Here is a 17,655-nt window from a genome sequence, read left to right as displayed (position 1 = left end):
TGGTCAGGGTGGGTCAAGCCTACAGCAATCTGTAATTGGCTCTAGATCAGGGAAGAAGAGCCCAGAGATTTCATAATATCTTCAACACAGTCCAAATAATAAGGAGGTGGGGAGATTAATGAGTATTTGCAGGAAGGGGAGAGAGTCACCCATAAAGCCTTGACAGAGACCAGACACTGACCTGCAGTCTCTGTAGCTACTGTCATTGACTGTGTTATTAGTGGTTTTGCAGCTAGATAAACAATGCTGAGGTCAAACATCTTTGATGCTCCATGAGGTTCTGTCTGAGACATGGGGCAGTCGGAAGAACCAAGAATAGAAAGATCACTGCTGATGGAAGCCAGATGCATCTAGAGAACCACAATGAAGCAGGGGCTGACTTCATCATGATTGTGGCTGTTTGGGAAGATCAGAAGGAACTCTTTGCTTTTCAGATTTAATTAGTTGATGCAGACTTACTGAGACAGAGTACCTAAGGAAGCTCAGCTGTAGAACATGTCAGCCTTAGATTTGCATGGGGACAGCACAGGAGCCATGGGCCCTGGACTACTAGGGAGTACGAAACTGTGAACAGTGCAGGGTCAAGAGATTCAGTTCTTCAGTTGACATTACATGCCTCTGTCCATCTGTCCATCCATTTTCTCATCCCTCCACTCATCTGTTGAGTAAGTTATCTATCCACCTAACCATCTACATATTCCTTCACTTATCTTTACATCAATTCACGTATCCATCCATTATACATCCTTTACTCACCCATCACTAGGGATAAAGCATCGGACAGAATGTTCTCTGGAGATTAACTTCCTTATTGTAATTCTCCTTTCTGGGACATTTGCAAATTTCTACAAAGGACTTGATGAGAAATTGGTAGGGGTGTCAACTCAAGACCCAGATGACCACAGAATAAGAAATGAGAAAAGACGGATGGGGCTAAAGCCTGTTGTTTGCCATTTTGTTGTTATTGTCATGGTTTTAAACTAACAACAAAATTTGTCAACAACACATACACTAAGAGGTATTTATTTTGTACAAGGCAATTTAAAGTAATTTCAGAACTTTGATAGGTTTTCATTACAATCTAATTACATTCTATTAGAATCCAGTTTATGTTTTCCACACTCTTAATCATTTTCAGAGAAATAAAATCCTTATTCCTTGTTAATTTTTTTTCTTTTTCCTTGAATTATGTTTCACAGTCTTTAATTTCCATGTATTGCCCTAGGGAGATAAAATGCCTCATGTTTTTAAAAAAACATGTTTTTAAAGACTTCTCACACTCTTATGGAAGAGTTGGGGAAGGATTGTGGGCTGGAAGGAGACAGAAACTCCACAGGAAGACCAAACAGAGTCAACTAATCTGGACCCTTGGGGCTCTCAGAGTGTGAACCACCAACCAAAGAGCATGCATGGATAGACCTAGACCTCCTCGCTCATATGCAGCAGATGTACAGCAGATGTGCAGCAGATGTGCAGCAGATGTGCAGCAGATGTACAGCTTGGCCTTCATGTGGATCCTGAACACCTGGAATGGGGCTATCCCAAAAGCTGTTGCCTGTTTGGGAAATATGTTTTTTCTAACTGGGCCGCCTTGACTGGCCTCTGGGTGAAGCGTCTAGCCCTGCAGAGACTTGATGTGTCATGATAGGTGAATATCCAGGAGGGCTCTTCATTCTCTCAGAGGAGAAGGGGAGGGAGGAAGGACTGTGGTGGTGGTGGGAACTGGGAGGGAGTACAGTGACTGGGATGTAAAGTGAATAAACAGAACAAAAGGACTCTCCACCCCCTGAAAATGATTTGAGAGCTAGATTTGGGTTAACCAAATTTTGCTTTTATTGCAAATATTCATTCTTCATTCTTCACAAGTTTGCATACCTCTGTTGAAAGTACCAAAGTGTGAGATGTCCTGTGAGGCAATCAGTAAAGTGTACTTCTGTGTCAAAGACAAATAGAGTACCATCTCTGTTGCCAAGGAGCTTTATAGTTTGCTGGGGTCATACTTAGCTATAAGCCAAGGGCATGTGAGATACAACAGCATCAGAGTAATCCTTTAGACATGACATCAGACACTTTCTCCAAGTGGCCAAATGTATGGTATGGCATCTTCAAAGGTTAGGTTTTCCCCCAACAACTCCAAGATCAGGGTTTTTTATAGCCCCTGAGAGAAACACAAATGGAGTTCATCATTTTTATGGTTAAGATTTGGGAGATAATTTAGACAAAAATATTCTCCAGATAACTTATACCCAGTTGACATATAATTATAAAAAGGCAAATGCCTACAGATCGTTGAATGTTTTAAGCATGAGGTTGGCTGTATTTTGCTTTTTCAGGATAAAGGCCATCAGCTCCTTTACCTCTTCCTTCATGACCTGATCTTGAAACATTTCTGATCTTCAGTGTCTGCAATTGACAAGATCCTATCTGCTGTGGGCATTTCCTTCCTAAAAATATAGGCCCAGGTCTGTGGCTGGTAAAATTACAGAAATCTAAAACAGCAAGTTTTCACTTGAACAGTCATGATGCCAGACTCTCTTAGGCCATACTGTATCCCTCTACAGTGACCATTACAACAACAACAACAACAACAACAAAATAAACCTGTTTCTTCTTTCACTTTGGATTTGGAAGTGAGAGCTTATTTAGGCTAAAGTATTTTTAAATTCTGTCACCCTACAAAGGATGAGGTGGGTTTCAAACTACTCTTTTACAAAGGTGTGTGTGTGTGTAGAGGAAAGGGAAAGAAGGCCCCAGAATTGTGAGTTTCCACATTCTATACAAATCATGTTGCAAAAATTTGAGAAGTAGTATGCTAGGTGCCTAAAAACATGTTGGTGCAGATCCAGCCTTAAGGTCAGATGCTTGCCAGAAACCCTAAGCCAACTTTTTGCAGGGAGATAAGCACAGAGTATTGTCATAGCAAATGATCATACTCTCATCTTTTCAAATACTTTTTACAGAAGGTGACATTGAAAAGTGAATGGTGACGGGTGGTGGTGGCGCACGCCTTTAATCCCAGCACTTGGGAGGCAGAGGCAGGCAGATTTCTGAGTTTGAGGCCAGCCTGGTCTACCAAGTGAGTTACAGGACAGCGAAGGCTATACAGAGAAACCCTGTCTCAAAAAGAAAAAGAAAAAGAAAAAGAAAAAGAAAAAGAAAAAGAAAAAGAAAGAAAAAGAAAGAGAAAAAGAAAAGTGAATGATTTCTGTAGGTGGAAGGGATGGGTACAGTGTCCCAAAATAGGAATGCATCATGAGGCTAACTCAAAGACAGACAGTGTGAATGGGGTGTGCAGAAACACAGCCTGGTAACTGAGGTCCATGTCCTGGGGTCTGCATCCTCAGTATCACTGAGAGGCCTGTGGTAGAAATGCCTGTTGCTGAGGGAGTTGTTGCTGATGTATCTGGATTGAAGATTCTAGGACAAGCGGAGGTTGCCCTTTCTGTACTGGCCACCTCCTTGCTGGTCCTTCTACAAACTGTAAACCGGTCAAGCTCACCCGACAAGTGAGTTTTACAGCTAAATACTTGGGGCTCTGAAATGAACCCCCTTTTGCTTTCACTCGTAGCCCCACAGCATTTTAGGTAGGAATATGAGGAACATCCTGGTGTGCAGGTGGGAGATTCAGTGATGGTCGAAGAGGAATCGGACCTTATGGGAACAGGTAATAGTTAACGAGTGAAGTATGATTTGGGTTAGTGAAAGGCTGGTGTTGATTCTGAGAAGGAAAATGGGAAGAGCAGAGAAATAAAGTTTTGATCATAATAAAGTAACTGCACATAATTCTCTTTCGTTGAATATTATTTACTGCAGCTTATCAACTTACTGCAGAATCTAAAAGCAACATGGTCAGTTCACAGGGTTTCTGTGGAGCAACCTTTGCCTCAGAGCAGCTTGGTTGGACAGTTGTGCTTTAGTTTCTTATGAGACTGCGAACAAGACAGCATCTGGCTTTCAATGGCTCCAGGGCTGGCCATGCTTCTGAGTTCGTACATTCTGCTGTTGTCCATGGGAGACTAACTTCCCTCATATGATCTCTCTAAGGGGCTGCTTACTGAATAGAAACTGGCTTGCCCCAGTGTAAAGAGAAAGACCCCCAAAGCCACTAAAGTGTCTTTTATAATCCACTCTCTATAGTAGCCGGCTATCACCTCTGCCATATTTCACTAGCCCAGAGATAAATCTGGTAGAGCATCAGAGGAAGTGGACATGAGGAAGTAGAGACCATTGGCAGCTTCATTCAGTCCCTCCAGCTGCTAGCACCAATTACTGCACACTTAGTAACTTACAACAGTGGAAATGTATTCTGTGACAGTGCAGGGGACCAGAAGGTTGAGGCCAAGGTGTCAGCAAAATGGAACTCCCTTAGATGCCCTAAAAAGGAACACTTCCTCCACTCTTTCTTGCTTCTGGTGATCCACACAGTTCGTGGCCCTCTGTGGCTGATGGCAGCCGAGTCACTTCAACCTTTGTCTCAGTCTCACATGGGCCTGTCCCCTGTGCCTCTTCTGTGTCTACATCCTCATTTTCAAAGGACATTGGTCAAGTGAGATTTAGTCCAGCACTTTACCTGTAAGGACTCTGCCTAGGTAAGATCATAGCAGATTTGGGAGGGATGTGAATTTGAGGAGGAAACTTTCAAAACAGCACAGTAGTCCCCTAGGAAGTTGGCTGTGACTCCTTGGAATCCCAGGGGTTGTCACTATTCCAGGTTAAAGCAAAGATAGCCTTTCCCCTTTCCTTCCCTTCCCTTCCTTCTTCCTCCCCCCATTTCTTCTTCCTTCCCTCCCCTTCCCTTTTCCCTCTCTTCTTCCCTCCCTCCAGTCCTTTCTTCTTTCCTTTATTTCTTCTGTTAACCCCTTACCCAGGAGATTCTAGCACAGATCCTTTACATTCTTCCTAGCTTTTCTGAGATCTGTCTCTCGCTCCAGCCACTTAGAGCAGATGAGCTCAGTTTGGATTTCACTCCAGCAGATGGTGAGAATGACCAGAAACTATGACTGCTTCATTTCCCTCCATATTGATTCCTTTTTATGATTATGCAAATAACCCACCTTCATAATGCAAAAGGTAATAGACACACATAAAAAAAGAGTCACCTATCTTGCCCCCAACTGGACGTGGCTACAATTGATGTAAACACTCCAGACCCCTTTTAAAATACATAATATAGATAAGTATATTTTAATTAAGATGAAGTTACAAGATACATTACTTAGCAATCTCTTTCCACTTAAGGTTCACAAGCTTCTTTTTATGTGAGTAGGGACCAGAAACAGAGATTTTTATTGTACCTCTGGTTTCAAACCAGGACAGTGTGCCTGGCCATCTTCTGTCCTTTATCCTGACATCACCCTCTCAGTCCAGGGCCAGAGAATGAAGGCAAGGATGAGAGAGGCAGCCGATGTCAGGAGCAAGACTGAGGGAAAGGGCCCAGCCAGCTGGAGAAAGTCGTGGTGACCCCTCCTTCTCCCGAACAGTAGGGAATGGCAGGACTTCTGAAGTACTGTGTCAGATCTTACCATGTAAGAACCATTCCTACCTCTCCCTCTCCCAAGAATCTTTTCATATTGCTCTTTGTTGGTCCTTTGTGGTTTCTATTGGATTCCACACCAGAGGTAGTATCATCTAATTGGAAAAGATCTACACATTCAGCTCCAAATAGCAGAAGATTTATCAGCAATGGGACGCAGGAGAAGAGAGTGTCTGTGTGCCTTATAAGTCGGAAGCGGGGTCCTGTAGGGAAGGAGAGGAGTAAGTCACCCACTACGGAGCTCCTCTGTCTCCACCATCGCCACCATCGCCTACTCTGCCTCTGCTTAGGAAGTTTGGGGGAAACACACAGCCCTAGTCACATTGCTGAAAGTAGAAGTCTGTGATGGGAGCATCCCAGGCGGGGTCCTCAGGGATCTGAGTGAGCCTGACAGGCTGGTCAGCTTCCGGTGAGGTGCAGAGGAACCAGCCTGGGTAGGCAGCTGACTCAAAGCTGGAGGTAAGACCCATATCCCGCCGGTAGAAGGTGAAGCTCTTTGATTCCTTGGTCCCGAGGTAGAGCTCCATAATGTTCACTGGCTGTAGAAAAGAGAAGTGAAGGATGAGACACAGGAGTGGGCAAACGGAAGGGCTGAGCTGGGCAAGGGAAAGAGCCTTAGAGAGGAGGCAGTGCTGGATCAGCAGTGCCTTCACCAGCATCCAAAGATACTTAGACTGTGTGGCAGCCCCGGTGTTCTCTGCCTCTCTTAGCTCAGACCAAGAATACAAAGATGCTGCAGTGATACTCACCTCAAGTTTTAGAATCGGCTCCTTCTCTGTCCCACAGGACAGGCACTGGCTTCCTCCTTGAACACCCAGGATGACAGGGGACAGACTGGCATCCAGTGACCGATTTGGGACAACGTTGATCTCCTCACCTAGAGGAAAAAGGCAAGAAGCAGAAGCTTGGGTCTCTTTCTGTCCACTCTCTCTGAGTAGGCATACTGCTTCTCAACACACGGATAAGGCTAATCTCCTGCCACTTGGCCCAGACAAGAAACCAAAGCACAGGAACACAGGTACAATCTCCCACTCAATCTCTCTTTTCTAGAGCCAAACATTGAGAAGTTCTCTCAATTCCACCCCTCCCACCACTCTCTTGCCTCCCAGGCCTCTTTTCTGCACATTATCTTGCCCTGTTAGAGTTATATAGCCCCTGTGGGATTTCTGTGAACAGAAAAGGATTTCACTCTTCACTGTATATCACCCATCACACCACACACACACACACACACACACACACACACACACACACACACACACTATATATATATATATATATATATATATATATATACACACACATATACATATATGTGTAATATACACATATGTACATAGATACAATCACACATATGTATGTACTCCCATACATATTATACATAATCAAAATATATACGCATTCATAGGCACACATAATACAATGCTTATGTGCATATTGTATGCACACAATACTTATACACATATTTATATACATGAGCTTATGCATGCATTCACATACAGATAAACCTTCATGTAGTGTTCTCATATGCAAATATGTACACACAATGCAACAAAGGGGTATGTATAGCTTTCATACCTCATAAGGATGCCCAAGTAAATATGTATGCACTGTTGTAGAAAGGCCTGCCAAAGTCTGAGGGCACCAAAAGTAATCTGAAGGCCAGAGGGTGGTACCTATTGTCCAGATCTCACCACTGTGAGATCTTTAGAGAGCAGAATGGAAGAGTAGAGCCAACCTACTTAGGAATGAAGTTCTGTTTTAGTCTTCTTCCCAGTATTGGCTCCTATAGAGGCAGAATATTCAAAAACCTATAATAGAACCATAGGTCATTTGTCCTGGAAAATATTCCATCTCTACACAGAGGATTCACTGGGGTTTCTGCTTTGTTTAAAGCCTGTTTTATGTCTCCCTATCTTACTTGGTGGTTCTGTAGCCTGCAGGCCTGCCATTGGTTTACAGAGCCATTTAAGAGCTTCTAAGCACATACCCCTAGAAAGTACAGAGATTCAGGACTCACAGATACCAACCTTTAATGACCTTCCCTGCATGCAGTCCGCCAGCCAGCAACTGGTTATTGTGCAGATACAGTACCTTCAAGGCTGAATCCTTCATTCTGAAACATCAGGAAGAGACAAGACGCCATAAAAGACAGGGATGTGTGTCAGGGGGCAGCTTTGCTTATACACTGAAGGCCTAAAATCAGCCATAGGCCAAAGTCAGCCTGCTAACACAAAGTCTCAGGTCTCTGTGGAAAAACACTGAAACAGATAGCTATAAGATATTGTAAACAGGAAGCTTTGGTGAAAAGTTGCCAAGCCTAAGTCATCATAGACCTTGTAGATAGGTAGGTAGCCTTGGTGGATAGTACCAACTTAGATAAGGACAAGTGAATCATAGGTGGAGTCACGATGACCTGTCCCCTGAAGCTTCACCCAGCTGATACTCTGTTCTAGAAGATATCTGAACTCCCCCTGAACACTTACATTCTTGTATCATCCCCTTTCCCCACATCCTGCCTTTTTGTGTATATAACCCCTGTGTGAAAAAATAAAAATGGCGATTTGATCAGCATATAGACAGATTGCCATTCTTTGAGTCTTTGCCTGTCTTTCCCCGCCCCCCCTCCCCTCTTTCAGGTGACCTCCCCAGACCCCTGTTTAATGCCCTGCTGGACAGGACATTTTGGCACCCAGTGTTGTGGGGCTTGAAAATGAGACGTTCTGCCTCCCAGCATTCAGTGGCTCGAGGAGATTGCAGAAGAGGGTCTGCCAACTCCCCCAGAGAAGGTAGGCCTATCAGGTTTTTGGGAGCATTGAGGGTGGCTGCCTGGAGTGCATGGAGGCACACCCAATTTCAGAGCACGTTTTAGAGTGATTCCCCAAAGGAGCACCCAAGAGACGTTATCCCCCCCTGCCCCAGAGTTGCTTGAGAGCACTCCCAACTTAGAAGGATACCACAGTCCACCCAACTGTGGGACAATCCTTGGAGGATTGGAGTGGCGTTGGCCTTGAGGTAGAAGGCCCTCCAGGACAGGCATCTCGTGACACTCAAAAAGTGAATCACCACGGGCACAAAGAATTAGGGTTAAAAACAAAGCATGGGACGAACATTTTCTAAGCAGTCACTCTTTGTGGCAAGGCTCCAAGAACCTATCTTCAGAACACAGGGAACTAGGGTTAAGAAAAAAAGGATCTTTAAAAATTCTTTGCTTTCATTAGTGCTGTTTTCCCAAGAGGTGAATATTCATAAAAAATGTTATACCTCCTAAAAAGGAGATAAAAGTTAAACCTTGAAAATGAGAGAGAGAGAGAGAGAGAGAGAGAGAGAGAGAGAGAGAGAGAGAGAGAGAGAGGAAGGGAGAAAGTGAAAGAAGTTGCCTGCTCTCTGGCATGTTAGCCTAAGAAAAACAAAATGCTTATTACAGAGCCCTCCTGAGAGCAGGGGACGATGGGGGATGCCCTGGTGTCTCTGGCTCTCATTGGGGAGATTCACAGTTCTATTTTCTCTGTTTGTCTGTCATTGGTGCACCAATATTGTCCATGTGTGTCAATTGTCTGTCTTTGTCTTGTTGTCTGAGTGATTGGTTGTTCTATGTTTCTTGTTCAAAAGAAAAACTGGTTAAAACTGCTTGTTCGATTTAGTTTGAAACTTTCTTGGGAGGCAGTCTCAATTTACACAAGAAAAACTGATAATTCACCCTGCTCTGTGGCTGGAGAGGGGCAGAAAGAACCTTGGGAAGAGTTAACTGTTTTTATAAGCGGCTCTTGGAAGGAGGCCAGCAGTTTTTTGGCTTCTGTAGTAAGGGAGTTGATCGTGGTTTTTCCCAGTAAGTGAAAGGGTGCTTTTCTCTTAAATTACAGCTAAAATGGTAAGAAAATTTGTTTAGATGTACATTTATTCTTATTCTTAATTGGATATATATATATATATATATATATATATATATATATATATATATATATATTCTATATGTCCTGGTTGTATATTATTGGGTATGATTACAAATTTATAAATTTGGTAACAAAAAGCTGGATTAAACCTGGTAGTTTGGAGTTAGAGTCATTCAAAAACCGATATATAAAAGAGATCTCAGTAAGAGTTTTATCCAAGATCAAACAAAGCCCTGATGAACACCTTCTTCTGTTACACAGTTGGTTTATTAATTGATTACTCTAAAAGAATTTTAATACAAATCTTTGCTCTCATACAATGAGCTTTAAAATTTTAAAAAGTGCTTGTTGCTCCAGAAAACATCCAAAGACCATATCTTTTCAATAATTGAGACATCGGCTATATTCCTAAATGAATTGTGACACAAAAAATTCAAATAAGAAAAGATAGTTTACTTATTTTAAATCATTTTCAAAAGTTTCTAGGAGATGCTAATTGGCTAGGATCTTATTTTAAGCTCTCCACAAAAGAATTTAAACCTCTGTTTAATGTTCTCAAGAGAGATACAAACCGTAATTTCTTCCTACAATTGGCTGTTAAAAGAAAAATAATTTTACAGAAAATAGAAAAAGCTATTATTGATAGATATATTTTATAGATTGAATAGTTGTTGGCTGTCTTATAACAGTTCTTTGATAAAAAGAGATGATTAATATAGATTTATATTTCTTTATTTCCAAGAGAAGTTCTAACATCCTGTTTCTAAAGCTGTTACTGTTAATACAAAATTATAGGTTAAGAGCACAAAGGTATTTTGAAAAAGAACTTAATGAAATATTCCTTATTCCAAACAATAATATAACCAGTTATTAAAGAATAATGATATTTGGTTAATACATGATCAATTTACTACAGTTTTCCCCCCATATATGCCTTTATATTCCTTATAGATTTATATATATAGCCCATAAAAAGTATGCTTACTGTCTTAATAGACAACACATTTAATGAAAGGACAATATACATAATTAGATTACATATTTACTCTCTTGAGTTTCCCCTGTTTCAACAAAGATAATTGAACTACATGCTGTAGCCACTATTTAAAATGCAAAAATTTAAAAAAATTTAAAAAAAAAACAAAAAAAACAAACAAAAAATGCAAAAATTAAGCTTTTAATTGGTATACTCATAGCCAGTATATAGCTCATGATTTATAGTTGCTTAAAATTGTTCCTTTTCTAGATATTGCTAATTTTCAAAGTTTAAAAATACAGCTCAATTTAAGAAACATGTGTTTTTCCTTAACTTTATAAGACATTTAAGAGCTCATACTGGATTGCCTGGACCCCAGAAAAATGCCATAACAACTTTGTATGTCAGATAGATTACAGACCCTACAAAAACAATTGGCCATACAATTTTATTCTTTACATTGGGGTTACTATATAATAAGAGTTTGTTTATCTAGATTACTGTGCCACTGTAGCTGATCTTCCTTTTGTGATCCCTGAGACCAAAAGCTGCAGTTTTTTGGCACTTAGCACCTCATTCTAAAAACAGCCAAAGATTAAGTAAACATCTTTTGTTTTATCTCGGCAAAAAACTGCTGGGCTCTGACTTATGCCTACAAGTCTGAGGCCACTTAAAAAAAAGTTATTGTGGAGTTTATTATTAGGAGTAGAGGGTTTTCTATGAAAGCTATCTAAGGAAAAAAGTACAAAGAAAACTTCTATTTTATTTGAGAAAAGGAAAAAAGTTCTATTTTATATTCTAAGTGGAAAAAGACAAAGAGTTCTGTTTTATCTCTCCATTATATTTGCCCTCATATCCTTTTGTCCTCAGTATTCACATATTTTTTTAAAATATATGATCACACATTGCAAAGTTTGTTACAAGTTTATACCAAAAATTAAATTGAAATAAAGGTTTATAATGAAGAATGTTTATATACAGATTTGTTGGAAGTGATTGTGTGGTTAAACATCCATTACCTGTGTGGCTCCACAGGTTCAGTGAGGGTTTAGAACTATAACTGGGTGATCAGTGAAGATTTGTGCAGATAAACCCAGACAATGTTTTATTTTCTATCCTAACACCTACAGTAAATTCTTGGTTCCCTTTTTATTGATCTTTGGCAAATCGTTTTATAACCTCCTAGAGTGTGCCCTAAGTGGAAAAAAGTCTGGTTATTATCTAAAAAACAATTAATTGATATTATTTGAGAGACTGACACAATTTTTATTACAGTTTTGACTATCAGAAAAAAGCCTAGTAGCAGTCTTGTTATAAACGAGCTTAATAATGTAGATATAATTTTAAAAATTTTTATAAGATTATCATTAAGATTTAAAAGCCATCTATCTGTCTATATAACAGCACCACAAGATAGTACATCTTCGTGAATCTGTTTAATAATAACAGCTTGAGACAACAATTTGATATTTTCAGAGTATATAAGTTACATTACAAAATTTGTTTTTAGTGTCCTCAATTTTTTAATAATAGTGTTAATATTTGAGTACTTATATTTAATCAATTATGGTAAGTAGATGTTACTCATTTCTGATTTTAGAAAATTAAAATATGTATATGTGATTTGACACCTTATCAGGATTTCTAGTTACAATTACTTTAACAAAAAAAATCAAAAGTACAATTAGTTATTGCCTATATTATCTTTTTATACTTGGTGTTCCATATCATATTAAAATAAACAAAACTGACTGTTATAGTCAGACATTTGAGATATTTTGTTGACAATTTGATATTACCCATGTTACTGGAATTCCTTGTAATCCTCAAGGACAAGGTAGTGTAAAACAGATAATGTGGAACTTTAAAATAGTGTCTCTGAGTAGACACTGTCTACTATAAAATAGTGTCTCTGAATAGACTCTCTGAGTGTGGGAAAAGCAGCTGCTTGTGCTTCTGCCCTGGTTTTACTAAGAACTCTAAAAAAAACCCTGGCTTTTAAAACAAAAGAGGGGGAGCTATATACCCCAGAAGGAGTCTCCCAGAAATATTCTCCATCATGCCTTGTTTATTCTCAGTTTTCTGAATCTAAAAGCTCATGGCAAATCTGTTGCTGATTGCCTTTGGCATGCTGAAACCAATAAAAACTATTCCACAGTTATGTGGAAGGACCCTTTAAATGAAATGGCCCGAACCCAGTTCTCATATGGGGCCAAGGACTGATATGGCTGTTTGATACCAAAGAAGGCACAGCTAAATGGCTGCCAAAAAGATTAATGAAATAAATAGATACCCCCACAAAGCCAGGCCCAATTATAAATAAGATGAATAACAATTGACATCCAGGGAAGAAAAATCTCCCTGAGAATTTCCTTCTTTTTCCTTTCCTGGTAAAAATGAATCACCTATGGTATTTGCTGTTGCAAGTTCTAATCCTGGTGCTGGCCTCCAGGCTTACTCTACTTAGACCTTTGATGGGCCATTGACAAGGACATCAGGAGCTAGAGATTGACATCACTATCTGAAGAAATTCCTCATTTTGCTGTCTGAAGTGATCTCCAAAAATTGCAAAGGACTTTAATAAACTTAATTTAGTCTTTTACAATAGAAAAGATGTGTACAGCTCTAGACTATGTGTAGCCCTTAAAGAAGAATGTTGCTTTTACATAGATAAGACAGGGATGGTTAAAGAAAGCATGAAAAATGTCAGAAAAAGGCCAGAGAGAGAGAGAGAGAGAGAGAGAGAGAGAGAGAGAGAGAGAGAGAGAGAGAGTAGAGCTGGTACAGGAATTGGTTTTTAACCTCTCCATGGTTGTCAACCCTACTTCCTTCCATTTTGGGACCATTGATTGGGTTACTTCTACTTATTTCTTTTGGTCCCTGGGCCTTAAATAGGCTTACTAAATTTTTGAAACAACAGATAGATAATTTGGTAGCAAAACCTATTCAGGTACATTATCATAAGTTAGCTATGGAGGACCACAAGACTCAAGATGAGGTTGTTACTCTATCCAGAGTGTTCCTAAAACATATCTCCACTCAACCTAAAAGAGGGGACTCCTGTCCCTAGACCAAGCAATGAGGGGCCACCCAGAACCTTCTCTGACTGGCAATCTAAATTCTTGCCTAGGCTTCGAGGCTAAGCACTGCAAGGGAATATACAAATTAAAGATATCTTTCTGGGTTCCTTGAGGGACAAGCCTGACTGCATAGGGGTCGATGTCAAAAATATCCCTTCTCCAGGAAAAAGGCATCTGGATGGGTATGGCCCTCATGCCTCACTGAACAATGACAGGAGGACTGGAGCCATTACAAGGTCCCCTTTAATTACTGGAGGTCAGGCCTCTATCCCCGCCTTTGCAATATTGGAATCGCCATGGTCCCTTTATACTTGGAGAAGGTGGAAGATGTCAGGGGCAGCTTTGCTTATACACTGAAGGCCTAAAATCAGCCATAGGCCAAAGTCAGCCTGCTAACACAGAGTCTCAGGTCTCTGTGGAAAAACACTGAAACAGATAGCTATAAGATATTGTAAACAGGAAGCTTTGGTGAAAAGTTGCCAAGCCTAAGTCATCATAGACCTTGTAGATAGGTAGCCTTGGTGGATAGTACCAACTTAGATAAGGACAAGTGAATCATAGGCAGAGTCACATGACCTGTCCCCTGAAGCTTCACCCAGCTGATACTCTGTTCTGGAAGATACCTGTACTCCCCCTGAACACTTCGTTCCTGTATCATCCCCTTTCCCCACATCCTGCCTTTTTGTGTATATAACCCCTGTGTGAAAAAATAAAAATGGCGATTTGATCAGCATATAGACAGATTGCCATTCTTTGAGTCTTTGCCTGTCTTTCCCCGCCCCCCACCCTCTTTCAGGTGACCTCCCCAGACCCCTGTTTAATGCCTTGCTGGACAGGACAGATGTGCATTCTACCTTGCCTTGATTCTAGAAGGATCCCCAAAACTCAGGTATTTTTTCTCCCTCTATTTCTACTGTTACAGACACAGTCATGCAACTTTTGGTCCTAGCTCTGCAAGATGACTGAGCCTCCCCTCTTCCTCTCCTGTGTTCGAGGTCTTTTCTTTCCCCATACTAAATCTTTTACATCCCAGACAATCTCCTCTCTGCTCTGTTGGGACTCTTCGAGTTGGAGCCTTGGGCTCTTCAAAGCCAGGACACCACTTCTCCACCCTTCATTCCCTTCATTCCCAGGCTTCTTATCTTAAACCTGACTTGATGACCTGAAAGTTGTTTGGACATGTTTAACCCCTGTGGAATCTCTGTGAGTAGAAGAAGGTCTTACCTGTGCTAAATCTGACCAGAAATATTTTGGGATGAGCTGGAAAAATCAAAATTCTTGCTTGTTCTGAGTGTGACTCTTTTCATTGCTAAACCATAGCAATGTGTTAAAAAAACAAAAACAAAAAAAACAAAAAACAAACAAACAAACAAACAAACAAAAAACAAACAAACAAAAAAAAAACCCACCCAGGCCTCTTCCTAATAACATCTGATGCTTAGCCTTTTGTTTTGTTTTGTTTGGTTTTTGAGACAGGATCTCATTGTGTAGTCTTGACTGGCCTGAAACTCCTTATGTAGACCAGGCTGGCCTCACACTCACAGTTCTGCCGACTCCATTATTTCTAATCTACCGAACACTTTAAAGCGTGTTTGTGTCCACTTGGCCATATATTCTATCCTGAAGACTTTCTTTAAAGTTTTATTTTTTAAAGTTACTTCTCAGCTGATTTTTCTGAGATTCTGTAAGATGAAAATTTCATTCTACAATAGACCTCTGCAGTGTAAAACTGCATTGTCTTGATGTCTAGCCAAACATTTTTTTTGCATCTGTATGTGTGTGTGTGTGTGGTGTGAATATGTGTCTTCATGTTCACATATGTGTTGGTGTATGTGTATGCCTGCCCACAAGTTTGACCATGTACATGGACGTGACAACTCTGCCTTGGGTGTCTTTTTTAGCCCTGCACCACTTTATTTACTGAGGCAGGAACTCTTGTTGGACCCGGAGCTTGCCAATTTGACTAGTCTAGTCAGTTTGCCCCAGGGATCTCCTGACTCTTCATCCAGGTGCTGAGATTAGAGGCTGCCCTCAGACACCCACCAGTCTTTTATGTGGATGCTGAGGATATGAATTCTGGAAGTCACATTCTTCTAACATGAACTTCTTTCATCTTCCATCGAGCCGTCTTTCCAGGCAAACATGATGAAGAGGTATCATTCCACACCCTCACTCACTCAGAGAACACTATTTCACAAACCATCTCATGAAGCTGAGCCTCAGAGGACACACTTCAGGAAATTCTCCAAGACTTTGGTAGCATAAGAATTGGTTCTGGGACCCCTGCAGATACCAAAACCCACAGGGGCTAAAACTATTAGATAAAATGGCTGTAGTATTTGCCTCTAACCGATATCTATTCTCCGGAATACTTTAACCACTTCTATACTACTGTAATATCTAACATCATTCAAAGACTATATAAATAGTTGTGTTGTTATTTAAAGGAATAGTAACTAGGAGGTCTGTATATGCTCATCACATATGCAAGTTTTTTCTAATATTTTCAGTTAGTATGTTGAATCTGTAACTGTAGAAACCACAGATACAGAGGGCTGACAAGCTATACCCTGAGTTCAGTGAGAGTAAGGATCATTGTTATCTGCTGCTGTAAAATCTGCAGTAAGATGCTGAGCTCAGTGTATACCAGGGAGGGACTGTCATTCCTATCCCTAGCAAGGATCATGGAGGAATTAGTACAGTGGCTGGGCTGAGGGCAGTTCACCATCATGGGAGGCAATAGTGGAGCTCTTTAAGGGACACTGGGCTCGCCTCATGGAAGATGACAGGCTGCAGCTCTAGACTGTCTAGTTACTTGCCCCATCCCTTATCTCACACACTTAGAATCAGGAACCCGCCAGGATCCTGCTTGGTTCTTCCTCAGTCTGAAGAAGGCCAGAAGTACTCCAAGGGCAGTATTGGTCCCATCTTACCAGCTACCTGTGATAGCCCAGATGAGAGAACAGCCCCTCTTGTCTACCTGAAACTCACTTTTCTGAGGACACCAGCAAATCAGATGACCAAATACTCACCGGAAGCATAGTGCTCCACTCAGGACCATCATGAGCTCCGCAGTATGTAGACTCTAGTTTGAAATAAATAGCAGGAAAGTTTAGGCAAAGACAAGGTTGGAAAATCTGAGGCCTGAGTAGAAAGTAGGCTTAAGAGCCTGTCAGTATGTGAACAGCCTCTGCGAAGCAAGAGATTCTGGATCTGAAATTCAGGAAAGACCACACAAAGCATCCATCAGATCTCTCCTTTCTTCAGGTAGGAGCCTGTGGTTGTCTGCTTGCTTCTCCAAGATGTTGTGGTCCTTTAAGTACATGAAATACACTAATGATCCAGGGAGGAGCCTGAAACTCACTAGGGAGGAGCAGGTTTTCCCAGAATGGTTTCACACCATCCCAAACTTCCAAAAGCACCTGCTGTTGCTCTCACCTTATCTCTTAATGAAGGAAGCTTCAACAGTCAACCTTCCAAGGATTTGGAGGAACTTCCTCTGGCCTTCACAGCTCTCCAGGCACACTCAGCTGCTTCAGGAAGTAGATCCAGAAAGCCAGAGCAAGCTTCTTTCTTCTCTCTCATTCTCCTTCCCTTCCTTCAGTCCCTTCTTCCTGCTTTTGCCAGACCTATGGAGCTGTTGGAGGCAGAGACCTGCTTAGGAATGTTTAGGCAATAGTTGTAGAAAAACCAGAAAATCCAGACAAGCAATAAAGGAAAATATGCATGCTTACCTGCCTTTGGATGCATAGGAAAAAAAACAGTGTCAACACCTTTTCCTTTGAATGTATTTAACCACAGGCAGCTTTCCATACAACAGCACCACAGAAACTATACATTTTCGCTCCCAATCTTTATGTAGGAACTTAGCAGAATCTCTTCCTATACCAAACATGATAATGACATTATAAGTCTGCATAGTTCTATAGTCTTCTATAGAGTATAACCCTAGCAAAATTCATGTATACTCATCCACTTCTCATTGTATTGGTCCTTCCTGTAGCTGGGCTTGTTTGTTTGCTTGCTATTGCTATAGAACATTATGTGTGACAAACTGCTACAATTCTATACTTTGCCTGTCTTAAATACTTGGTTAGTAAAACAATTTGTAATCATATAAAATAATTAATATGTTTTCAATACCCCTACAAACTAACAGAATTAAACATAAGC

At 40.8% G+C, this 17,655-nt stretch overlaps 1 protein-coding gene across 1 annotated transcript; it reads right to left on the bottom strand.

The window, feature by feature from the left end:
• Positions 1-5,189: 5,189 nt before the first annotated feature.
• Il36rn (interleukin 36 receptor antagonist) lies at positions 5,190-16,782 on the bottom strand. Its single transcript, XM_034506973.2, has 4 exons — positions 16,515-16,782; positions 7,564-7,649; positions 6,283-6,410; positions 5,190-6,072 (listed from the first exon to the last, which is right to left on the bottom strand). Exons 1-4 carry the CDS (start codon positions 16,544-16,546, stop codon positions 5,848-5,850), a joined length of 471 nt encoding a protein of 156 aa, XP_034362864.1. The 5' UTR covers positions 16,547-16,782; the 3' UTR covers positions 5,190-5,847.
• Between the last annotated feature and the right edge of the window lie 873 nt (positions 16,783-17,655).

Source organism: Arvicanthis niloticus, chromosome 6 (assembly GCF_011762505.2).
Source record: "Arvicanthis niloticus isolate mArvNil1 chromosome 6, mArvNil1.pat.X, whole genome shotgun sequence".
Classification (NCBI taxonomy): domain Eukaryota; kingdom Metazoa; phylum Chordata; class Mammalia; order Rodentia; family Muridae; genus Arvicanthis; species Arvicanthis niloticus.
This window is presented reverse-complemented; position numbering and strand designations above follow the sequence as displayed.

Bases quoted from the DNA above. Each gene is read 5' to 3' on its own strand.
- Il36rn (XM_034506973.2), bottom strand. From the start codon at position 16,546: ATGATGGTCCTGAGTGGAGCACTATGCTTCCG. The intron at 7,650-16,514 runs GTGAGTATTTGG...CTGATGTTTCAG, and splicing joins AGTGGAGCACTATGCTTCCG to AATGAAGGATTCAGCCTTGA. The intron at 6,411-7,563 runs GTTGGTATCTGT...TTTTTCCTCTAG, and splicing joins TGCAGGGAAGGTCATTAAAG to GTGAGGAGATCAACGTTGTC.